The 26,915-nt window shown below is 31.5% G+C and overlaps 1 protein-coding gene across 6 annotated transcripts in view; it reads right to left on the bottom strand.

Moving 5' to 3' along the window:
* phtf (putative homeodomain transcription factor) overlaps positions 1–26,915 on the bottom strand; it is a 146,978-nt gene that overhangs the window by 62,082 nt on the left and 57,981 nt on the right. For all 6 annotated transcript variants that reach the window (XM_085806636.1, XM_085806639.1, XM_085806635.1 and 3 more), the window contains 2 exons: positions 13,822–14,666; positions 1,661–1,798 (listed from right to left, as the gene is read on the bottom strand). In XM_085806636.1, the coding sequence (XP_085662762.1) occupies positions 1,661–1,798; positions 13,822–14,666 (983 nt within the window). The remainder of the gene's footprint in view (positions 1–1,660; positions 1,799–13,821; positions 14,667–26,915) is intronic.

Below are 26,915 nucleotides of genomic sequence, written 5' to 3' on the forward strand. Positions count from 1 at the left end.
TGAGTATGAGAAAAGCAAGATTATGTTACTAATGTTAACTTAATATGAAGTTATTTTAGTTAGCAATAGAGAAACACAGTACTGCTTTATTGTTGGTTGACAAAATTTTAATTAAATAAGTACGGTACTCCAAAAACTCCAGTTTCACTTTTTCCATTATGCAAGTACATTAGTCATTTGTACTATACACTGACTACCAATAAGTATTTGGACACCTATGATAGAAAAGAAAAACTAACTTAATTCAAAATCAATAGTTGGTAGAGCCTCCACAAGAGGTAATTACAGCGTGGACCCTCCGGGGCATACTTTCCACAAGTCTTTGTATGACAGCTAGTGGTATTTTCCTCCACTCGGCTTGGAGAAGACATAGAAGTTCCTTCACTGATTTTGCACAGGTAATGCACCCCTGAATTCGGCGGTGCAACTCGTCCCATAGGTTCCCGATAGGGTTCAGGTCTGGACTCTGGGCAGGCCAGTCCATTCAATGAACTCCATTGGCACCATACCAAGCCTTGGTTAACGTCGAAACATGACAACTGGCATTGTCGTCCTGAAAGTATCAGGGGTCCAAACCGTAAAACTGCCACAACGTAGGAAGCACATTGTTATCCAAAATAGTGCAGTAGGCATTGGAGTTGAGCTTACCATGAATGGGGACCAAGGGTCCCAGCCCATACCAGGAGAAACACTCTCAGACCATAATTCCAACTCTGCTGAACTATTGGCACAATGCATTCTGGCAGGAGACGTTCTCCAGGTAGACGCCAGATCCAGATCCTGCCATCCAAATGGCAAAGGGTGAACCTTGATTCGTCACTCCAAAGAACCCATTTCCACTGATCTACAGTCCAATTTCGATGTGCTTTGCACCACATTAACCGAGCAGCGCGGTTGGACTTTGTGATCAAAGGCTTATGGGCAGCAGTACAACCATGAAATCCAAGCAGATGTGCTTCCTTATGGATGGTATTCATTGAATTAATACACTCCCGGATGCCTTTTGAAACTCCTCGCGGATGAGGGCCATCGGTTGGGTGCGGTTCTTCCGAATTTCTCTGGACAGCACTCGTCGGTCTCTATCTCCCAGTTTCGTTGGTCTGCCGACTCAGGGCACATTCCGACAATCACCGCTCACCTTCCACTTCTTAATCACATAGGCCACTGTCGATTTTGGGTACTTCAGATCGCTAGATATGTCCCTTAAGGATCGGCCACATTTGTGATACCCAATAATTATACCTTTCTCGAAATCAGAGAGCTCCGAACTGCGAGGCATCTTTCATGCGACTAAAGCCGATGCTGTTTCCTACACAATATACACCGGCGGACTCCGTGACGTATCTTAGGACCGCAGATATCTTCATTTGTATAGGTGTCCAAATATTTATTGGTAGTCAGTGTATAAGACAAAGATTTATTTAAATCATTTTACTATTTTTAGGGCAGAAAGGAAAAATAATGAAATTAAAAGAAGATTTAAGGCTATTACAAATTAAAGGTAGAACTGAGATACAAAAACAAAGGTGAATACATAAATATGCACACATATGCAATTTGCAAGGAAAACTGGACATGTCTTCAGAGCCAGTATTGTATTAAAGTCTTTATATTTTGCATGCAAATAATAAAAACATAGCATTTTAAGAACACATCTTACTTCTCTTATCTCCCATGCAAAAGGATTCTCTGAAGGAGAGATGTCACTTCCATTACTATCAGAACACTGTGATGAATAGTCTGTGCAATCACTCTGACAATCAGTTATCAAAGGCCATTCCAAATCAGAAGTTTGGGGCTATATATAAATAAATACAACTAAGCAATTAATCAGCCAACTAACATGCATTCTTTTACTTGCATAAAATCAAATGTTTATGTATTAACATAACCACCTTATCCCAGTTTGATAGAAGATAAAAAATTGTGACTTGAAAGCTAGAAAAAAAATTGTTACATGTATAATTTGCATTTCATAGATATTTATCCATAAAATCATTCAATCTCCTATTTACAAGAGGGCACTTATTTTTTATTTTATTCACTTTATTTTTAATTACTCAATTATTTTATTTTGTACTCTTGGAAATTTGTTGCTACTGCTTTCAAAACCTAATCACAGCAGTAGTTCCCTGTAAAAATTTTGCAGTAAAATATAATACATATTTTTGCAGACTCTATTCTGTAATTTCTTCCAATTCAGGCAAATACCCCATATTAATAGCACATATTTTAAAACTGAGTTAAGACAAAAAATATCTAAAATAAAAATTGTCTATAAAACCCATTGGAATCTAAAATACAATAATAGAGTGCATACACATTTCTGCACATGGAAATAAAGTACTTTTTTCCCCTTGGAAATAAAGGAATATCAATTAAAACGATTAAGGAAACTGGAATGGAATAAGTTAGAGCAATTGCCTATGGTCAAACTTCACTTTTGTAATATCATTCTAAGAATAAAACAGATCTGTAAGTAGGATGCATAATTATTAAACATAATCTGACAATTAACAATATTTATAACACAAATTCTAGAATAAAATCATCTTCATAAAATTTATCAAGCAATTAACATTAAATTACAAAATTTCTTGAAACATGTATATTTGACACTTATAACAGTTCAATATATTTTAAGGAAGATTAGTGACATTTTATTTAACAAGCAGCTTTACTCTGATTCTTTCTTTCATGCCTACATTTATACACATTTTATGTCCAGTGCTATAGGTTAAAATGAGGAAAAAAAAAAAAAAAAACATAATCAATATCATTCATAATACAAGCTTGGCTGTGTCACCCTTGCTGCTTGAGAAATATCTGCTGATCAGAACAGAAGTGAAAACCTAACATAGGCATGGTTGGTAAGTGCTGAAAGTTAGTTATGTTTTGTCTTTTTGAACAAGTTTGTGTCGTAGCTTAGCACAGCGTTGTTAATGGTGAAATTCCAGTAAGACTCTGAAGCACTTGAACCAGAGCTGATAAGTTGTTCTGTATTATTTGGTTTCACTAGCCATACAGAATAGTGTTTTATGTTAATTTTTATATTTTGGGGTTGTATCTTGTAATGATTAAGGAAAGGCAATAACTCACTTTAACACAGAGATAACTCTTAAGAGTGAGCAGTCCATCATAAATAATTAAAATTTGATAGTTAGATGCATTTAGTCATTATAGATTTACATTGTGACTTCTTTTTTAAATATACTTTTTAAAAATATTCATTAATAAAGAACTATTAAAATCCTAATCTAATAAGTTTAAAATAACAATTTCGCATAAAATTTATGACAATTCTAAAACAGTATTAGAATAATTTCACAGGGTTCGTACACATTTCTGCACACGAAAATTAAGTACTTTTAAGGACTATTAATGAAAAAAATTAAGGACTTATGAGCAAATGGGAACTGAATAAATTCAATTAAAAATATTATCTATGCCTGAATTTCACTTTTGTAATACCATCCTAAAAATAAAATAGATCTCTAAGTAGTCTGCATTATTACTAAACATGAATTAATTAACATAATTATTAATAAATTTGAGAATAAAATAAACTTTATGCAATTTATCAAGTAGCATTAAATATTTTACACTTAAAACATATGGACATACTTGAAAGAAGATAAGTCACATTTATGTTTAACTCACAGTTAGCTTTATGTTGATTTTTTTAAATGTCTCATTTTGTCACGTACTTGCTCAGTCTAGAAGTTCAGTAAATAGCAGGTAGATTTTATGTCAAACGTCATAGGTTAAAATGAGAAGTAAGATCATAATCAGCATGATTCAGAACAAAAGACTGAATGTTGTTACTGCTGCTGCTTGTCTAGAGAGAGACCTTCTCATTAGAACAAATCTGAATAGCCTGATGTAGTGTTGAAAGTTAGTCGGGCTCTGTTTGATGCTGTTAGTGTTTGATGCTGTTAGTGTTGTAGTAAAGGCTGAAATCATAAACAATTGGGTGATTTACATAATAATAACTGCACATTTTCTTTGAAGAATAATTTTCTTTGTCTTTATTATTTTCTTTCTTCAACACGTTTCCTTTTAATTTTAGAATTTTTGGATTTATTTAAAGATTTCCGTTATTCTAAAAAACATGAAATGCATTTAGAATGTATAGAAAATGGCTAATTTTATTTTAGTAATATGAAAATTCAGAAGAAATATATATAGTAAAGGCCAGTTACAGAGCCGTTGTGACAGAATTTTTAGAATTTGGTGTCACACCGAACAACAAAATCTAGAAATGGCAAAATTTTGGAATTTAGAGCAGGCATTGGAAGCAGAATTTAGGCTCCAGAGAGATTGCATCAGGTGGGAAAATGCCTAGTGCCAGCTCTGTGCATGATGCATTAAAACATATTAGATGAATCTTTTAAACTGTAAGTTTTCAATTTCTTTATTAATAAAAAAATCCCTTTCTATTAATTTGCCTGCCCATGTGACAAGATTAGAAGCATTTTTGATATTTTCCGTGCTTGTGTCTAGTGAAAAGTAGAGAAAATAAAGAGATAAGAAATTCATCGCAAACTTTCAATAAAATACATCCATTAGGTGTTGATACCATGGAGACATTTTTCATTTTATCACATATTTCTCGAATCTTCCAGAATCGTGGGTCTATAAATCTTGCCTTCAAATCCTTCTAAACTTTCCAAGCTGCAATGTCTAAAATACTAAAGAAAAATTATCCCTACGAATTCAGTAACAGCAAAAAGCCAGAAATATTTTGGAAAAAAAAGGAGGGAAAAATTGTAAAATTAATTTTATAGAGAAAACTGATACATGTTCTGAGAATTTTGAATATTCTGAGACAATTACATAGGGAAAACTTTTACTATGAAAAAATTAAAAAGAAGATATTTTTAACTAATTACATAGCTAATTTTGCTTTTGATAAGAGCCATTTCGTAAATTGTGTTTTATAGCATTATACCTTCTTTATATTTCAGAGTCAAAATATTGTATAAGTTGCCAAAATGAAATTTCATATGACAGCGAAAATTAAAAATGTTTTATATTAATGCTATTTTTTAAATATAATTTCAATATATTACCATTATTTTAATGAAATTTATCAATGTTAGAACGTTTTGAAAAAAATCGTCCAAAAATTCTCAGATCTCGGAATTAAAAATTTTCTATAGAAAATGATCTTAAAATCGCCAAAATGTTGATAAGTCGCCAAATTTAAAACCGTTTAATAAAAGAATTCACATCTCCAAAATCGAAAAGTTGTTTAAGAGCTCTTTATTAGAAAAAATGAATTTCTAAATGCTTTTATCTCACTTCTTGCTTAGAAACTAGTATCCCATCAATTATATTAGAAATAGAAACAAATTAAAACCGATAAACCCATTTAAAAGATCACCATATATGCGCCAGTGAATCGCCAAAAATATTCCTCCAAAATGCTAATTCACACTCAAAATGGCAATTGTAAAAAGAGACAGAAATTTCAGATGATTAAAATTAAGGAGCTTCTGCTGATTTTGGCCAAAATTAAGGACTTTTAAGGGCAAAAAATCGATTCCAAAAAATCTAAGGACTTTTAAGGACCGTACGAACCCCGTTTCACATTAAAAGCTGTAAAAATATATGTTTCGTAGCAGCAATATATAACAAAATATTTATGTGTCATTTTAATTTGAAAGAATTCTTACATATTTCTGCTATGTACATCAGTTTTCTTCTCTTTAGCATCTTATTTACTTGTTTCAATAAACAAAACAATGTTCCCACTTGTCTCTAATTCATCTCCTAATCTGTTAATTTCAACAATATACCTTTGAAGAGCATTTTTTTTTTCCAATTTGCATAGTCAACTTCTTCCTCACTAAGCTTCATTTTAAAATTTTCAGATTTAAATAAAGATTTTTGTTATTCTAAAAACAGCAGCATTTAGAATATACAGAAGCAGTTAATTTTGTTTCCTTAATAATTTGAGTATTACGAATAACTCTGAAAGAATATATGGTCAGGGTTACCGCCAGAGCCACTGTGGCAGAATTTTTAGAATATAGTGAAACACTGAGCAGCAAAATGTTTAGATTTTAGGACAGACACTGGCAGCAGAATTTAGAGATGGCAATAATTTTAGAATTAAGGACCTACAGAGATTGCACAAGCAGCAAATTGCCTACCATAAATAAATCACTGCGTATGGTGCACTGTGACATATAAGATGAATCTTTTAAATTCTCTTTCACTTTCTTTTATTAATATGAAAATTCTTTACTACAGATACCTGTCTACCTGACAAGAATAGAACTATTTTGGCAATTTTCTATGCATGTGTCTAGTGAAAAGAAGAGAAAGTAAAGGGATGATTAGCACGTTAAGAGAAATACTTTCTAGGATCAAAAATAGAAAAATAATTTTAGTGCCACTGTTCTTTAAAAAATTTTCCAAAAAATAAATTCATTACAAACTTTCAGTAAAGCATGTCCATTACAAATTAATACATGAATGCAATTTTTATTTTCTTTATTTTTTTTCCTGAAATCTTCTAGAACATAAATCTATAAATCTTGGCTTCAAATCCTTCCAAGGTGCAAGGTCCAAAATAAAAAGTATTTCTACTTGCTGTGTGAAAGCAAAAAGACATTTTGAAAAGAAAATTCAAAAAAGAAAAGTGTGAAGTAAATTTCACAAAGAAAATTGATACATACTGAAATATTTTGAAATAATTACAGGGGAAAAAACTCTTATGAAAAATGTAATAGAATAAAAATGAAATTAATTAAAAAATAATTACAGTAGCTTAATTTCTCTAGCTAAGAAATGTTTCAAGACCTGTGGTTTCAATAGGATGCATTTATTATCTTGTTTATTTTTCAGAATCAATATATTCCTAATTTGACAAAATAAAAGTATTTGCTATTTCTCAAATATAATTTGGATATATTATCACAAAATGAATGATTTTTTTATCAATGTTAGAATGGTTGAAAAAAATCATCAAAAAATTCACAAATCTTCGAATCAAAAGTTTTGTTTACAAAAAATCACCAAATTTAGTGAAGCATAATAAAAGAATTCATAACCCGAAAATGAAAAACTTGCTTCTGATGTAATATTTTATAAACTCTTCATTCTCAAAAACGAAATAATTTCAAAATGGTTATATTTCGATTAAGGTAGAGCCTCGTGCCCAGAAACTGCAGTAGTTTACTCTTTATGTTACAAGTAAGAATGAATTTCAGTAATAACCCATCAAATACATATTTGTCACTCACCAAAAAGGCATTCCAAAATATTGATTCACACTCACAATGGTAATTGTAAAAAAAACAGACAGGAAAGGTAGATGAGTAAATTTAAAAGGACCAAAAATCATTTCTAATAAACCTAAGGCATTTTAAGGACTTTTAAGGGCCATACGAACTTTGAACAAAAAGAATGTAAATGAAAATGATATTGCTTGTGCATACAGTTTCCCCAGTTTGGCACATTCTAAAAACTTGGAAACTTAAAATAATTTGGACTTCTATTATAATGGTTGTGCTAATGCATAACTACCAAAATCAATTATATTTCATTGCTTGCTCATAATGCAGTACAGCACTTTTAAAAAGTATTAAGGTATAATATGATGAATAAAATATAATGATGGAATTAAAAAAAGCACATAGAATTAATTGTACATATATTTAATATAATTAAACAAAATTTTAAATAATTACAAAATAATTCAAGATATAACAAAAATTCACAAATGTACAGCCATAATGGCTAAGTGGTTGCTAATCAGCCACATGCTGCTTATGAACAAACTAGAAAACCCGACGGTCATACAAAATGACCGCTTTTCTAGATATTACAAATTGTAATTAAAATAATTTGTGCGAAGGTGTCTGCTAATTTAAACTGTATTAATTATTGTATGTAAACCCAGGGTATGTAATTATTGTATGCAAACCCAGGGTAGGCGGCGAGGAAGCCCCTTTGCTTACTGCCCCATGGGATTTCCCCCTTCCACTTGCTTAATTGTTTAAAGTAGAGTGCAATAAAAGAAACCACTGGCAGTACATTTCTTCAGAGCCACCGCTAACTCAATAAATAAAGGTGATTTAAATAATAAAATATTAATTCACATATCAAAGATCTCTTTGTACACAACATTTCTTGTGTAGATCTTTCCATTATTTCTAAGCTTGCCTTGCAGAGGACCATAAATTATTTTTAATTTTACGTTAGTTTACATTTAATTTAGAGTTCTTTCACAAACTCTTGAACAGGAAACATAAGGTTGACCGTGTCCAAATGCAGGCTCAGGTGAAAAAATGCCAACACGCTTAAGCATTTGACCCTGAGACATATTGATGGTCATAGCAAAGGCAAGTTTTACAGGAAATTCTCTAAGTCTCAATTGAAACGGCAACACTGTGCCATGGCAATTTCACCCCAATGGCTAGTACAGTTACGCAAGCAACCAATAAACTATCGGCGACAAACAGATACTTACGCCGCATGGTGTGAATTAACAACATGGGGTGAAGTGACATCATCTCTTCCGAAATGGCTCGGTCCCGAGCTTAGCGAAGCACACCGTTGGATTCCTCAGGTCAGCGGCACGTCATTTTGACCATTTGCGTCTTCTTGGGACTTAAATTAGCAGAGATATTAATTAAAAACTAATTTTACCCTATGTTTTCCCTACATTTTCCACTTTCTTTCTTGGGTTTTCCCTATTACAGGGATTTGGCTATGAGCCAAATTTTTTTTTCTTGAATATCTATGGAATGGCTCCGAATTGAAATTCAAGACGTTTTCTTTCTCCGAATTCATTGATACCGTCCTCATCTTCGTACGGCTTTAATCGACTGAGATATTAATTAAAAACTGTGGAAACATTAATTTCCGCACTCATTTTTCCGAGTGGCAACAATAAACAGCGGCGACACACACTTTAGCCGCTTATATATATATATATATATATATATATAAATATATATAAAGATTAACAAAAATGAAACAGCAAATTTATAGAAATTTGGTAATAGTGATTGAACATGTGTTATACTTTTATTGTATTGATCAGCAAATCTTTTCTCATATTTATTTGTTTTGAAATTCTGTTAAATGGATTTTGTATTAGGCGGAAAGTTTTACTGCATTAGATATTAAATCATTTTAAGCGGTAAAATAAAAATATCAATTAAGAAACATTCTGCTCAAAGGTTAATTCAAGGTGCTATTTTTGCTCTTTAATTAACTTTCAAGCATAATTAATTATATTTCAAGTTGAAGAGCTTCAGAAAATCAACTGGAATACATAAGATACACCAAATTTTGTTTTAATCCTTTGATGCTCTGAAATATTTGATCTACAAGAGAAAATTCAATAAAATTAACTAATAAATATTTATTTCATGCTAAACAAAATTTAAATAATCGAAAATACAAATATTATTAACTTTCATAAATATGTTACCCTTCACAATTAAATTTCCTCAAGCAATAGCAAGTGCAATTTACACTGCATATTACTTACGAAAGCATCTATCTACATCTTAACATTTTACGCCTTAACCCATTGATGCACACGATATCATTTTTATAATTTTTTTAACTAAAAACTCCAGAAATTGAATATTATGATCCTAGAGACGAATAATATATGAATTAAAAAAAAATCTACTCTTGCCCATTGTTTTGTGAGTGGTGGCTGCACTGTGAAACCACCTCGCATCTAGGACTTTGAAACTTACCTAGATAGCAGGGGGGGGACGTACCTTTTTCCGTGCGCGTTTCCAATAAATGACGAAATTAATAAATTTAAAAAAAAAAAAAAAATGCATGTAAGAATTGCTTTACATTATTTTACAAACTAAATCATCAGGAAAAATTAAAAAATAAACATTTATGTAATTTTTCTATAGCAGTGAAAGTATAAGTACCTACATAACAAGGACGTTTGGCTACACGGATTAAAAAACTCAGTAAAATAAGGATAAAAAAAAAGACTTTTTTTTTTTTAATTGCAAAGAACAAATATTTTTTGTGACACTGTTCAAACAATGTTTTGTCTTTTTTGGTACATGCATAGACCCACATTGCACGTTTCACACATGTATCTTCTTCTATGATGTTTCTTCTTTATGCTACAAAATGTACACTGATTGGATCTAAATTTCACTGGTATATGTACAGCGTTATTTAGTTTCTTTTCATCTGGCACATGATATTTGTGTTTTTTTTTTTTTTTTTTTTTTTTTTTTTTTTTTTAATGTTAACGGGAAGGGGGGGGCTTGGACTTTTTGGTTTTGGTATGGATCATTCATTTCCCATTCATACTTATTTTATTCGTATTTAGTCTCATATTCAGAAAATATTTTTAATTTAAATAAAACTTTACGTGATTTCTATTTTTAATTACAGCAAAGTACATTTACATTAAATTTAAACCACAGGAAACAATTTATAAAATCACAATACTAGCTAGAGGAGCAAGTGTGTTGAGGTCAGAGAAAAGTCTCTGGAAAAGAAAGACCTTTTTACTGAGCAGGTGCCTGTATTGTTTAGTAATAAAATAACTCTGTGATTTCACAACCTCTTACCTATATCCAAGTAAAAATAAACATTCCTATTTGAGAAGCAAGCAACCGCCATTGTGAAGAGCAGTGGTTTCAATGCACGACCACCGAGCCTCTAGAGCATTGTGACACAATGCTCTAGTGGGGCAGTGATCGTGCCCTGAAACCACAAAGCAAATGGCATACATATAGAGGTTTTATATATATATATATATATATGCAGTTTAATTATTGCTATTTTTAATTGCTTATGATAGAAATCATGATGTGCGATGAATAACTTTTGAAATTTAAAGTTGTTTATATTAATTAAAGGAAGTTATTTTGTCTCATTGAAAACTAATTTTAAAAGGTATCCGATTTGAAGTACTAAGACCTAAAACATGTATCATTCTGTAGTCATTTTGTGTTATTTAGAGATAAAAGATCAGTAATCAATTGATTTTCACTCAAAAAGTTTGGAAAGAAGAGGATAAAAAAAATTGAAAATTGGTGGTTTCAAGGCGCGACCACCGCGCATCAAAGGGTTAAGCAAAAAAAACAATATTTAATGAGACTGGAAAAATTTTAAATCGCTTTTGATTATCGTTAAAAGCTTATGCAGTATTAAGAATCTTACTTCCTGTTAAATCATTAGGAGTATTTAACGGTATGATTACGTCATTTTTTCTCTTCTTGGCGCCCTGCATGTCGCAGATGTTCACTACAGCAACCCTGTAAATGCTCGCTCAGTTTTTATTGCTGTTGTAGTTAGTAGTAAGTCATCACTTGAAAGATGGCACGCATGTGATTAAGGTTTAAGAATAAAATATTAATTATTGCAGTCCACATCTAATTAAATTGAAATTGTTGTATAACAACGCCCACATTGCAGGAATACTTCCATTTTACCATAAACTGATGTAATCATACAGTAATGCATAATAATCTATATAATTAATAAATACATTTAAATAAAAGTATTACAAATATACAAATAAAGTCAAAAGCTTGTTACACTTTGTTGATTTCTACCATATTTAAAATCTCAAAATGAAGTTAAATCATTTTAATAGTTGTAATGTATGCATGCAATTTCATTCCTAAAATTTCATTGTTGTTTTGTGATCTGTCAGGTCTGACAATCTCAAACCTCTAGCACCATAAATATTCTGTTTAGCCTTTTATAAAACAGAATATGTATGCAACATTCAACAACACTGATGTTTAGAATTTGCATCTATTTTACAAACACAGTTTATACAGATGTTAAAAGAAAAAAAAAAAAAAAAAAAAAGGCTGGATAAAATTATTAAGGCAAAACAAATCTGGGTTTTCTTTATGATTAGGGTGCCTCTGAGTAGGAGTTCCAAATTAAACTAGTCTTCAGCTAGTAGACAGATCATCCATATGCTGGGAGTAGAACATGGGGTGAACTAGCAGTGTTTAACAGTTTTAGCCATTAAGGTATTAGATTACTTATTAAGGATATGATCTGATCAAATTGATTTTGTTTCTTCTTTTATGTATTCATTTTAATTTTCTCTATAAACCAAAGATAAGTTATCAATGATTTTTTCCATAATGTAGAAGATATACATTGTATTTCTATTATTATACAATAAATTCTTTGAAATAATTCCAAAAATGCAAACACAGGAAAAGAATTTCACAACAAAGTTAAATGGAAAGAAAAATTAAGAAACATGCTTCACACAAAATACAGAGTCCCAAAAATGAAATTAATCCAAAATTTTATAAATTTCAAAGAGCACATATTTATTACTAAACTGAACTCAAACATTTATGATTAAAAATACCATTTATGATTAAAAATACCTCAGAGCATTTCAGTTTTGCTCATATTACAGACATCAATACTGAATCAGTCTATTGTTTACTGTAATCAGTATTGCCATTCTCTTAAGAAGTATAACCTACTACATTTTTTATTTATTTATTTATTTTTTATGTTTCAGATAGAATAACATATCACTTGTGAAAAAGAGTAGTTGCAAGTTTTAGCTCTGGCATAGTCTTGCAGCTGACAATCCATTTCCTGTCAGAAATATTTAATAGGGTTGTGTCCATGTTCTGAACATGCCAGCCCCACTCCTCAAGAAGCCGGTCAAAAAACCAGCTGTGCCCAGCCTATACTTCATGGTCCAAAGCCTCATCATGGTGCCAGGGTAAAAATAGATACTCTTTATCAAGCATCCTCCATATTTGTATATAGCTACTAAATCACATAACATGTTGAATGACTCCGTACGATACATCACTGCTGCAAGTTCTCTGCTAGAGTTTCTCACCAATAAATGTAATGCTAAGAATAAGTAATCTTCAGATTTAACAAATTTGCCTTTCCATGAGACTCTAATATCTCCCTGGCATTACATCCAAAGGCAGAAAAAATTTTAGTACAGATTTTTACACAAGTTCTATGGAATTCCATTTAACAATCTTCTTTAGTATTTTGTGATTTCTATTCCTCTAAAGGTATGGCTCTGTAGTCCCAGCATCTACAAGTATCCATTGCATGATAATATTTTAAAAATCTCATTAAATGATTTACCAAAAGGACAACAGCCTTTTACTGCATTTAACTCACACTTTTCTCCATTCTATGCTGTTCAGTCTACATTGTTGGTCTACCTCATCTGCCATTTTTCATATCTGCCTGTGATATACCATAGATATGATCATGGGAGCATTTGATCATGTAATTTTGATCTTGTTGATCGTATAATATATAACAAGTATGCAAAAATAAAAAGGCAATCAGTATGCAATTAAAGGAAATCAAGCATACTATTTTTTTCCCAACTGCTACAACACTTTCACTAAAATATCAAGAAAAATTCATCATCATGTAAATTTTTATAATAATGATTTCAATAAAAAGTTAAATATAAATTGTAATACATATTAAACTAAACAATGATTACCCCAAAAATACATATGTACACAAAGAAAACATTCAATACACCAAATGCAATAATGCAACAGGTTTTTACAAAACTACATGCATTCATTAAAATAAAATCAACCAATTGGAAAATTAACTATAAATCAGATTCAAGAGTGCATTCATAATATATTACTAATCACAAAAATGTATAACTGTTAAAACACACTTTTCAAAGTGGTGAATATTACTTTTGTATTTTTAATTTAAGAAAATCTGATTCAAAAGCGTTTTGTTTTTAATGATTGCACTAACACATTTTTATTATTATAAAAATCAAGCATGTTTACCATAAAAAATATTAGTTAAAAAGTTTATTACCTTTGGTGTATTAGGAGTAGTAGTATCAGCACATGATTCACCAGAGCTGGATATTTTTTTAATATTTATTGGCATTTTGATTTCACGTGGAAAATTCCTCCTATATGCTCCACTTCTATCACATGAATTATCACAAGTTTGAGATATATTTTGGTTGTCTGACAGTAAACTTGTAGAAGATAAAAAATTTGTACAGTGTGCATTCTTGTTTTCTATAACACTATCAAAAGAATGCCTATGATTTTCTAAATAGCTATTATTCCTATAATGAGGTTCAACATCTGAATACCTTCTATAAGTGAATCTGTCTCGTTTTATAGAGTACTTTTTAGAACATGTTTTTGCAATATGATTGCTATTTTTCATCCACCGTTCTGTAGCATAGGATGATTTTTTGGCAATAAAAAGGTCTTCATCTGAGCTGAAATTATGATTGGCTTCACTGCAATATGAGTTAAGAACAGAATTGAGCTTTCTAAAGGGCATATTTTTATCACCTAAATTATATTCTGAACTTGTTGCTTCAGACACATTCAGAAATGAGGGAACATAATCAATGGGATTATCCATTTGACAATCACATTTTGCTGATTCGGAGAAAGCTGAATCTTTAGAATTTTGACTGACACAACTTTCTTCATTTGAAATACTTCTGTTTAAAAATGCTGTTCTATTTGAAATTACAGTCTCCTGAGAATTATGTATCTCAATATCTTTACAGTCTTTTGTGCAATTCCCAATATATCCTACAGATGGCTGTATAAAATCTGGATCATCAAGACCACTTTCTTCATTTGAGCAGCTTGGCTTTGAAATACTTTCAAAGGTAAAACGAAGTTGCTGACCTAAAAAGTAAGAAACTATGTCACAAATATATAGCAAATATAAGATGTATGGTATATGTGTTATTAGATGTAGCATGTGTTTGGTTAGAAACAGCTAAGCTCTCAAATTTAAAAGAGTTATTTCTTGGTTACACATTAAATTTGATTTAAATACTATTATGATTACAGATGCTAAAACTGAAAAATTATTTTAAAAAACTCACATTGGGATCAGTAAAAAATTCTGCTCATTTTAATAATTTATCATCATTAAAAACTCCTGAAAAATTAAAGGAAGCTAAAAATTACAATGGTTCAAATTCTTAAAAATATTAAACGGCATAGCTGACTTTTATATGTCTGAGATATACCATATATTTCTGTGTATAAACTCAGAAGTTTTTGACTTTTTCTACAGCTAAATTACAGGGATTGGTTTATATACAAATCCACTATCTCACAAAAATATAGGTATTTTTTTGTTAGCAAGGACTAAGTGATCATTGACAAATATCACATTTTTTTATTGCTTTAGTTTGTATTTCTTAAGTTTATGAAAAAATTAAATGAAATGAGATATTTTTTTATGAAAATGAGTATTTTTATTTTCAAAACTGTTTATAATGCTGGTTTGGTGCATCATCGGCAAAGTAAAAAATCTGATATTGGGAAAATTTGTACCCCACTTTCTGTATTCTTGATATACCATATATTTCTGTGCATAAACTGAGAATTTTTGGACTTTTTTCTAAAGCTAAATTACGGGGGTTGTTTTATACATGGATCCACTACCTTACAAAAAACAAAGATACTTTTCTATTAGCAGGAACTAAGTTATCATAGTCAAATATCAAACCTTTTCATTTTTACTTTAGATTTCTGAAATTTATGAAAAACATCCGAAGGTTTTACCTGCTTCATAATAGTTTTGCCCTCATGAAAACATGTTTGAATGATACAGGAATTTTTTTCCATTTCGGCTTAAATGCAGGTTTTGAATTGTGGATACGTTTTTGAGGAAAAAACGCACTTTCATTTTATACACAGATCAGCTTATATTCTGAAATATACAGTATAAAATTTCAAACATAGTGAAGACTAATGGATAAAAAAGGTGGCTACCAGTTTTAATTCCTTAAAATGCTTATTCATAGGCATGGGTTTCTTATTACAATATTTTTTAAGATAAAGTTTTTCCAGAAAATTTCATCACTACTAGTAGGAATGTTCTTAAAGTACAAAATTTTAATTTTAATTGGTTGTTAAAAAAGAAAATGTCTAATTTGTAATACATTCATTATGCTTTATTAAGCCAAGCGTATTTTCCCAAAATTCTGATTTTTTTATGTGTAGAATTCACAGATATTTGTAATTAATATTTTCTCAGGTTCAGCTGCAAATTTACTAGCCAGTGCTTAATATGTAATTCATAATCATCAAAATCAAGCAACTTTTCTATTAAAACTGCTTTCTAAACTTGGTCAAAATTCTATAAAATATCCAAGTTTGGAGATAAACATCTACTGAAAGATTATTTAAATAAGTAAACTTTTTCTGTAACATTTCTGTGAAATTTAACTGCTCAGAAACAGAACCATTTTGTATTGAAGTCATTAAAGCATACTGAATAAGCATACTACATCAAAGTTATAAACTCCTCCATTAAAAGTACTGGTTTGGTGTATTTGATTATGTGAAAGCCCATGAGGCTTATCTACGTACAGGAAAGAATGCCTTTGTGAAGACTTTCTAAGGAAAACTGGATTGCATTCACGTTACACATGTGGGAAAGCAAAAAAAAACATGCAACCAGCCTGTTTACCAGGAATCAAACCCAGGACAAACTGCTAGTGTTCAGCAACTTTACAATATGGCTGCTGTCAACTTACTAAAAGTATTAAATTTGTTTTAATATTCACTTGTAATTGGAAGTACATTCTAAGATCATTAATTAAAGAAGTAAAGTCTGTATAAACTCTAACCTAAAGCAAAACATGTTAGTAGTCAATGCACGAATGACATTTTTACAACTTTGAAATGTGAAGGTAAGTTTAATTACATTTAACTTAAAATCCATAAATACAAGTATAAAACGTGAATAAAAATATTTATTTAAAATTATATACATACTTAATTCATTTTACATAAAAAATTTTTCATTTTAATACCTAAGCAGAAGTAACACTAAATCTGCTAGTATATTACTGAAACAAATATTTTAAATCACAAGTAATCATATCGGAAGTCAGAATCTATATATCTTTGAAGTTTCTGGATTCTTATTTTAGAGAAACAATAATAAAAAAACAATAAAAAAATTCTACACAAAAACAAGAAATACACATATAATCATCAACAAAAGTACTTATAATTCATTTATAAATTATGAATGTAAAGATTCATAAGTAGCATGTTTTGCAAGCTTAAGTTCCTAGTTAGATAAGATTTTTGTGTAGCATTGTTCTGCATTTGCCTGCGTGTTTAATTTTTTAATGAGAATGGTTTCAAGAGTTTTCATACCTAAATTTGGCCAAAACACAGTCTGATCCCCACTTTCTTAATAATAAAAAAAAAAAATATTTCACAGGCTGCCTTTGAATGGAATACTTTTTTGTTATAGCAGCCTCTGGAAATACTGCTTTGAATGGCTCAAAACTGAAATTGGAAAGTTGTGTTCAATTAAAAACTGAATTAAATAGCATTCAGCTTTTATAACAACCATTTCACTGTCTTTTATGAAGAAATTTTATTTTCCTTTGATTTCATAGTACTAATTTCTTTATACTTTTGAGAAAGTACATACTGTTTACAGTCATCTTTTGCGTTATGAGCAACTTAAAAGTCCTTGTTGCTAGCACATAGTGCATGATTTACAGAAACTTTAGATGTTTTAATGAATGGAAATTCTGCAGAATCTGAGTTTTTAAATATCAGCCTCTTATTCTGAGCTGACATTATTAACAAATTTTAAAAACTTCCAGCTTAATCACAACTCACGAGAAGCCAGCACTACATTTTCTCACCACAATATAAACGAACGAGACCTGCAAGGTATACAAACCCTTTACTGCAGGGTGTTTGATTATGCAAATCTTTGAAATCAGCAAGCCCATCAAATTAATACCTGATACGTGATGTAATAATTATTTTGTCAATCATAACGGGAATAAGTTGGTTCCATTTTGCATATTATTTCCCCTGTCCACCCTCTGAATAAAATCTGTAGTTTTTGAGGTAACTTCCAAATTCACGGTTTTTAAGGAATTTCCGTAGAATCTACAGCTACTAGAGAGAATGCATACCAGTTGGAGTCTGAGTCTGTAACCACTTTTTTTTTTTTTAATATTCTGTACACAGATCCCCTCTTCACAGTAGCTCATATCTGTTTTCAGACACTTAAAAAATTTTCAGTTTTATTAGCAAATGTCAGCTAACAATGTTAGCAAAATGATTTTGTTTTTACTTCCATGTATACTATTGATCATTTTTTTTTTAAACTTCCTTGTGTTCAAGTGATTTAAAACATTTTGATTAAAAAAATAATACATTAAAAAAGTTCTGAAAATAAAATCACATAAATAAGTATTCAGGCAATAAGCTTATGTTTAATATGAAAATATCAGGACATTCAATACTGTATTAGATATCCTTCAATTAAAATAACACTTTGAATTCATTTTGACATGGGTTTAACTAATTTTTATATCAAGAATGTTCTATTCTTTTGTAAGAATTTCTTTTAATAAACAGAGCTTTTGAAGAAATGTCAAGTTTTCTTTTCCCCAACTCACTCCTTACATACTTGATAAAATTCAATTCTGAAAAACAGGATCATTATCCTGATATAGCTTCAATGTATTTTACATTTCAAGCCTTCTTGTAGATTCTTCCAGATTTCTGTTAAGATATATTGCATTAATATATTTATTTTAATTATCTTAATGTATCTTATTATATCTTAATATATTTCATTAAGATATAATAATATACATTAAGATATATTACATTTTTCATATATTTATAATGATCCATATTATTTTCTATAAAAAGTAAATTTCTCATTCCAGTGGCAGCAAAACATATCAAAGCCATTATGTTTCCAAATGTTTAGGCAATACAGTACAAAGTCCGTAATCCAGACTCGTCGGGACTTCGGAGGGTTTTTTTCTAGATTATAGATCATCAATTTAAATCTGGTTAGATGGCATGCAGAAATTATACAATTAAAAATACAAAACCGTAATTTATGAAATAAAGAGCAATTATGATCTAAAGGGTATCAAAATTAAAAAAAAAAAAAAAGGCGTAATATTTATTTGTTTACTGTATTAAACATTTCTTTCAATGTAAGTTGTTTAAGTTGCTTCATTTTTTTGTGCTAATACTTCTTCTTTAATTCTATAAACAGACATAATTTCTTGTTCAGTTATAAAGTTCCACCTATCGGAAGCGGTATTTTCTGGATCTACAACCATACTACAGATTTCGCTCGTAAATTTATTGATGATTGGGGCATTGTCATCGCAATGAAAAACTTCTGTGAAGTTGAACCTCTGCCTGATTATTATCTTTATTTTGATGTAATTTAGTAAATCGCGATTGGCAACAGTTGAATTTTAACATCTACGTTTTCGAGTTTGTTCTATTGTTTACTTTCGTTTTAAGTAATGAGAAAAGCAACTTAGAAGGTTGTTTACTCGAGCATGTAATACTTTTGACAAGGAAGAAATCAAATTAAATCGTGCTGATAAAATTAATAAATTAAAGCTAATTGAAGAGAAAGCTTTATTAATGATAGCATGTGAAGAGAAATATAAACATTTGTTATATTCTGAAAATACTTCCGATACCGAAACAGAGAAAGCGGTAGATGAGTCAGAAATGTATATTGATCGATGGAGATCTTTAAAACAGAAGCTAGAAACACTAGTGAGTGAACAATTATCTTCTAAAAATGAAAATTTGAACATTGTTTCGCAGCCGAACACTTTATTACGTTACCCAAAAATAAAATTACCTACTTTTGACGGTAGTGTAAGAAATTGGCTATACTTTTGGGGTCAGTTTAAAAAATTGATGAGGACATTAATATTGATTTTCACGATAAATTTTCATATTTATCTCAAGCAATTGAAAAAGGCAGTCCTGCTGAAGAATTAATTAAAAGCTATCCCCCAGGGGGTAATAGTTACGAAAAAGTTTTAAAACAGCTGAAAATGCGTTTCGGCAGAGAGGAACTATTTATTCAGGTATATGTCAGAGACTTATTAGTATTAGTTCTTCAAAAACAGAACACTTCTAAAAATTCATTAAGAAAATCGTTCGATCAACTTGAGAGTAAACTGCAATCACTTGAATTATTAGGTGTTACTAGAGAAAAATATGCTGCAATGCTTTTTCCACTAGTTGAATTATCATTACCCGAAAAAACTCTTGTTGCTTGGCAGCGCTATAGATCTGCTCATTGTAGAATTCGAGAAGTGAATTTAGATAATTCAGATGAAAGTAAAACTATAATTGAGAAAAGTGATTTAGAATGCATTTTAGAATTTTTACAAGCCGAAGTTGAAGCTGAAGAACACATTTTTTTAGCCTCTCAAAGTTTCAACACATCGAAACCAAAAGCAGAAGTAAAACATAATCTTTCCTATGAGAAAAAGGTAATAGAGAACGAATGTAAGAGTAGAAAGTTTTCAAATATACCTAGTGCAACAGACCTTCTAACTTCATCTCAAGTATCAAAACAGTGTATATTCTGTTCTAATTCACATTTTTCTGGAGACTGTCTAAAAGTAAGAAAAATACCTTTAAGGCAGAGGGAGTCACTGGTTCAACAATCTCACAAGTGTTTTTTATGTTTGAAATCTGGACATTCAGTCAAGGATTGTAACTTGAAAGTTGGTTGTTCGTGTTGTGGTAAAAAACACCACATTCTTCTGTGTAGAAAGATGCACCAAATAACTATGTCAAAAAACGAAGAATCACCTGAAGTTGAAAAGAAAACTGAGATTAGTGCTGAAGTGGATCAAGCTCTTTCCAATTTATCTTCTACTCCGGACGTAATGCTTCAAACATTCAGTTATAATTAGAAGTAATGGGAAAAAATGCGTCGCAAGAGCTATTATCGATACTGCTTCACAGCGATCATATTTATTAAGAAGTACAGCTAAAGAAATGAACTATGAACCTCAGAGTTGTGAATATTTACAACACTCTTTATTTGGAGGGAAGGACTCGGGGATATGCAAGCATGATGTATACACTTTATATTTACCGAGTGTGCATGGGAATTATAATTGCAACTTTAAAGTTCTTAGTCAACAAATTATTTGTAAGTCAGTGCCACCTACTGTCAACAAGCTTTGTCTGAAAGAGTTAGCAGCCTGTAATATAAATATTGTGGATTATTGTCAAAATCCTATTGAGATTCTTATTGGGGCTGATGTAGCTGGAAAACTCATGACAGGTGGTCATCGTGAGCTGCCTTGTGGTCTCGTAGCTGTTGAGACCAAATTTGGATGGTCAGTTATGGGACGAATGCCGAATACTTCGAAAAGTGAGTTTTCATCATCGTTCTTAGTTACATCCTTGTTATCTACTGTGGAGACCATAACAGATCTATGGACTTTGGACACACTTGGGATCACTGACCCATCAGTCAAGAAAAACCAGACTGAACTACAAGAAGCTGCTCGGTTACATTTTCTAAATACAGTTTGTATAGTCGATGATCGTTTCAAGGTTGATTTGCCCTGGTTGGAATATCATCCACCACTAACAGACTATTTTGACTTAGCCGAGAGAAGACTGAATAAAACTGTTAAACGTCTTAAAATCGAGTCCAATTATGAAGCTTATGGAGATGTTTTCAAGGAATGGCTAGAAGAGGGAGTAATTGAAGAGGCTGATAAAAATTATCAAGGGCAAGTTCTTTACCTTCCTCATCGAGAAGTTATCAAAAAGAATAGCACTACAAAACTTCGACCGGTATTTGATGCTTCGGCCAAAGTAAAGGGATTTCCTAGTCTTAATGACTGCTTAGAAAAAGACCTAAATCTAATAGAACAGCTTCCGAGTATTTTAACATGCTTTCAAAAAGAAAAGATTGGTGTTATTGCTGATGTACGAAGAGCCTTTCTTCAAATAAGTGTTTCACCTACTGATAGAGACATTTTGCGGTTCTTATGGCTTGATAGTGATGGTCAATTGAAAGTGTACAGGCACTGCCGTGTAGTTTTTGGTGTAGCAAGTAGCCCTTTTCTTTTTTCTTCTAAACTCTACTATTCAGCTTCACCTACAAACTGTTTTAGAGAAAATAGAAACCGGTGAATCCTTATATACGAAAGGTGTCATTCAAAAACTTATGCATAGTTTTTATGTTGACAAATGTGTCAGTTGGGTTAAAAATGAAGAAGAACTCAATCATTTTATCAGTGTATCAACTGAGGTAATGGCTGAGAGAAAATTTGACCTTAGAGGGTGGGAGGAGTTCAATGATATTAATGCTGATGCTTCTGCTGATACAAATGTGCTCGGTTTAATATGTAATAAAAAATCTGACACTTTAAGAATAAATACTGGTAATATAAAAGAGTTACGTTTTGAAAAAGTGACTAAGCGCTTAATCTTATTTACAGCTCATAGATTGTTTGATCCTCTAGGTATATGTTGTCCTGTTATTCTTATCCCTAAGTTATTACTTCAAGAAACTTGGAAGCAGAAGATAACATGGGATGAAGAAGTTGATACCTGTACGAGAACTAAATTTTTAAAATGGTTGAAAGATACTGACTATCTGGAAAAGATCCATTTTCCAAGATATTTTGGTTCAAGAAGTACGAGTGAAAATACTTCAGTACATATTTTCTGTGATGCCAGTAAGCATGCTTATGCCATGGCTGCTTTCATTCATATAAAAACTTTTGATTCTACTAGAGTACAACTGATACAAGCCAGGAGTAGTAGAATTACACCAACTGGAAAAGAAGAAACTACTATCGCGAGATTGGAATTACTTGCAGCTACTATAGCGTCTCGCCTTTCGTCCGAGATACTGAGTGAAGAAGTTTACTTCTGGACTGATTCTTCTACTGTTTTAGCATGGATAACGAGAGAAGAAGCCTGGAGTGTATTTGTCCAGAATAGGGTGAAGGAAATAAGAAGACCAACAAATAAAGATTCTTGGAGACATATTCCTGGTTGCACGAATCCAGCTGATCTTCCGAGTAGAGGTTGTTCAGCTCTCTCCTTATTGAAATCTCAGTGGTGGTTAGGTCCAAGTTGGCTTTACTTGCCTGAAGAAGATTGGCCTAAAGGTGACTTAAAATTAGATGAGACTGAGATTGTTAGAGAAAAGAAAAAGAGCATAGTTTCTTCTGTAACAAAATGTTTAGTTTCTGCATGCTTGGTTACCAAGAGAGACTGGTATTACAGATATTTTTCCCAATACAAAAGGATAGTTAATCTAATTGCCTGGATCCTAAGATTCACCTCCAATTGTCGAACTGAAAAAACAGTGAGAAAGCATGGAATTCTTGATTCTGATGAAATTTTTGAGGCTGAGAAGTTATTGATTAAAATGGTTCAAGAAGATTGTTTTGTGAATGAAAAGGATGAGAAATTAAGAACTTTAGGAGTATTCAAGGATGAAAGTGGAATCCTCAGACTAAAAACTAAACTTACCTTTCGTGAGGATACAGAAGACTTTAAAACGCCAGCTATTCTTCCATCCAATCATGAGGTTGTCAAAAGACTAGTGTGATACTATCATGAGAAAAATGCACATGCTGGTACTCAAATTTTAATAAATATTCTACGAGAGAGATTTTGGGTTCTGAATGCTCGTAAAACTGTGAGATCTATCATCAATCAATGCACCGTGTGTAGAAGATTTTCTGCAAAGAACCTAGAAACTCATACTGGGCTCCTCCAGAAGATAGATTACGAGAAGCAGCTGTATTTGAAATCTGTGGAGTTGATCTTGCAGGACCAGTAATCCTGAAAGGCAACAAGAAATCTTGGATTTGTTTATTCACCTGCGCCATTTATAGGGCAGTCCATTTAGAGTTGGTTGAATCGATGTCTACTGAGAGTTTTCTACTAGCTCTTAGAAGATTTATAGCTCGTAGAGGACGGAGCAGAATCATATACTGTGACAACGGAACCAATTTTGTTGGTGCTTCAAATGTACTTCAAGACTTAAACTGGAAGCAAATCACTGAAGACACATCTATACCACCAATTCAGTGGAAGTTCAACCCACCAACTGCCTCCTGGTGGGGAGGCTGGTGGGAGAGATTGATAGGAATTCTTAAGAAATTGTTAGACGAGTATTAGGAAGAGCTTCGCTAACTTCTGAAGAAATGAACATGACTCTCTGTGACTGTGAAGCAGTAATTAATTCCCATCCATTGACATATGCAACTGAAAGTGATGCTACTTTAATGCCTTTAAGTCCATCTCTATTTCTGCAAGATAATCAAATAAGTGGTGTTCCAGATCTTGATGACATTGGGCATAAAAGTCTTAATAAGCGAGTCAAATATAGAGAAAACTTGCAAAAGGATTTGAGAAACAGGTTTAGGTCTGAATATTTAGGAGCACTTATTCAAAAAGCAGGAAACAAAATTCTGTGAAAGTGAATATTGGTGATATTGTATTGATAGGAAGTGATAACACCAAGCGAATCAATTGGCCATTAGGTAAAATAATTCAGATTCTTCCAGGAAAAGATGGAATTACAAGACTTGTCAAGCTTAAAACAGCTAATGGACACTTGCTAAGACCAATTCAAAGATTGTATCCACTTGAAGTTTCCAACGATGATCCCATTATTGAGACATTTTCAACCGCGAAGGTGGGAGGTGAAACCTGTGCCAATTCTTCCTTTGATAACGTGTGTGGACTTGAACCTCAGATTCAAAAGACTAGAGCAGGTCGTACAATCAAAGTACCTAAGAGACTGGACTTGTGAACTACTTATAATTTTCTTTTTGTAACTTATAAAATATTCACAATTTTCTTTTGTAAGTTAAAATTTTGAGGTAAAAATATTAACTTAGGTGGGAGGATGTGAAGTTGAACCTCTACCTGATTATTATCTTTATTTTGATGTAATTTAGTAAATCACGATTGGCAACAGTTGAGTTTTAACATCTACGTTTTCGAGTTTGTTCTATTGTTTACTTTCGTTTTAAGTAATGAGAATAATGACTTTTTGAGATGTTTTTCATGAGTATTTAAAAACTAATGAGTAATATTTTATGCCTTTATGTTTTGAGTATTGCTTTGAGGTGTCAAAGCTAAAACTAACACTTAATTAGACTTGTAAATAGAATCGTAATATTAAACTGTTTGTGTTGTGACGAGATGTCTTTCATTAGATAATTGATTGTATACTCATTTTCCATCATAATTCTTCTGATATCTTAGGTAAAACGGGATAACTTCTGTTATATCATCTTCATTTATTACCGCTTCTCCCCATTTCTTTACAAAATCCAATAACTGGAAAATTTCACCTTTAGTTTGCAATATCCGAAAATCTTCAAATTCACTGCTATCATCTTCATCGTCCTCACCATGAAATATTGTAGCTGGCCAAAAATTATGCCAAGCATTTTTAACATATCTGGAGACACATCCTCCCAACGCGCATGCGCAAACGTATTACATGCATGCGTAAAGCATATGAAAAAAAAAAGTTTGTGGCTTTGAGGTCTGGATTATAGATCATTCCGGATAATGGACGTCCGGATTACAGACTTTGTACTGTATGTTTTCCAGATTTGCTTTACAACAATTCATCCATCGGACTCCAACACATTAAATTTTGACTCGCCTGCAAATACAACATTATTTCAATCTGATAAATTATTGCTTACCACCAATTTTGTGAATTCTAGGCATATTTTCATTGTTTTCTTCTTGATGAAGAATTTTCTTCTTGCCAGACACCAAATGAACTTATGTGCTCTAATGAGTTTTCTAGCAGTTTCAGAATTAACTTTTATTGCAAACCAGTCTTCTAAATATGCTAAAAATTTTTATCACACTAATTTTGGAGTTCTGTTCGATTTTTCATAGGATAAATCTGTGACTGCTTTGTGTTAGCGTGGAATGTGGTCTAGATTTCAGATACATTTTGAACAGTTCCATGCAATTTTCATCATTTTAGTGCATCAAAGACAGTGTTTTGCATCAAGAACCTTTTGAATATTTTTTATACTTCTATCACTTAAATATCCTGTGGAAATTCCTACTCTGAACATAACGTGTATTTGGCAAGATGCTGATTTGTAGCATCTTGCCATGTTTACTTCAAATATAGCCCTCCTAATATATTTTGCTAAACATGTAATAACTTTCAAATTCAGACAATTCTTGTGAAGTATTTTTACTTAACACAAAAAAATAAGACAAGAAATAACATCTCAACAAAATTTTCGAGTGTCCAAATCATTATGCGAGTTCCTGAATGTATTACGATTTTATTGGGTCATCCAGAAAGTTCTGCAGATTTTTTATGATAAATATAAAAACATGTAGTAGTAAAAAAACACTGGAAAATTTCACTGAATAAGATAAGCTCCATTTTGTTCTATAACTTTTCGCCATCTCTCCAGCAGATGGAAAATCTTCAAAGAATTTTGAAGTTACCTGAAGAACAAAGTCTGGTGAATATAGGGGGGGTGACAAAAACATCTCACCACAAGTCATTCATCAACTGACATTCATCCAAATGTGCAGTCAAGCATTGTCATGATGCAAGACATAAAACACCTCAATAATTGGTCTGCATTGGCTGCTAAGCTTCTGTTTCTGCTATTAAAGCATTTTTCTGAATTTTTCAGATAAGGTGGCAACAATTCATAATATATATATATTTTTTTCTAGTCTCATCATACACAAAGCATTGCTTTTTGGGGGGATTCAACACCCCTCTTGATGTTACTAAAGGATTATTTTTGGACTTTTATTTCTTTTCTTGTAGCATTACTATATAAAGTCTATTTCTCCAGTAATCAGCATTTTTTTTTTTTTTTTTAATTTTTTATTTTAAAGGAGCCTCTTTATTTCTTTTCAACAAAGAATGACATGCTGAAACTCAAAGCAAGCATATTCTGATCTATTAATGTATGGAATACCCATACATCACAATGACTTAAATAGCTTATCTTCTTCAAATGATCATGAACTGTACCTTTCAGAATATTTAGGCTGTCAGATAGCTTCTGAATTGCATAACATGAGATTTTAAGAGAATCTCTT

The sequence above is a fragment of the Stegodyphus dumicola genome, chromosome 12 (genome assembly GCF_044657685.1).
Source record: "Stegodyphus dumicola isolate Sdum_Otavi_A_Nest chromosome 12, ASM4465768v1".
Lineage (NCBI taxonomy): Eukaryota > Metazoa > Arthropoda > Arachnida > Araneae > Eresidae > Stegodyphus > Stegodyphus dumicola.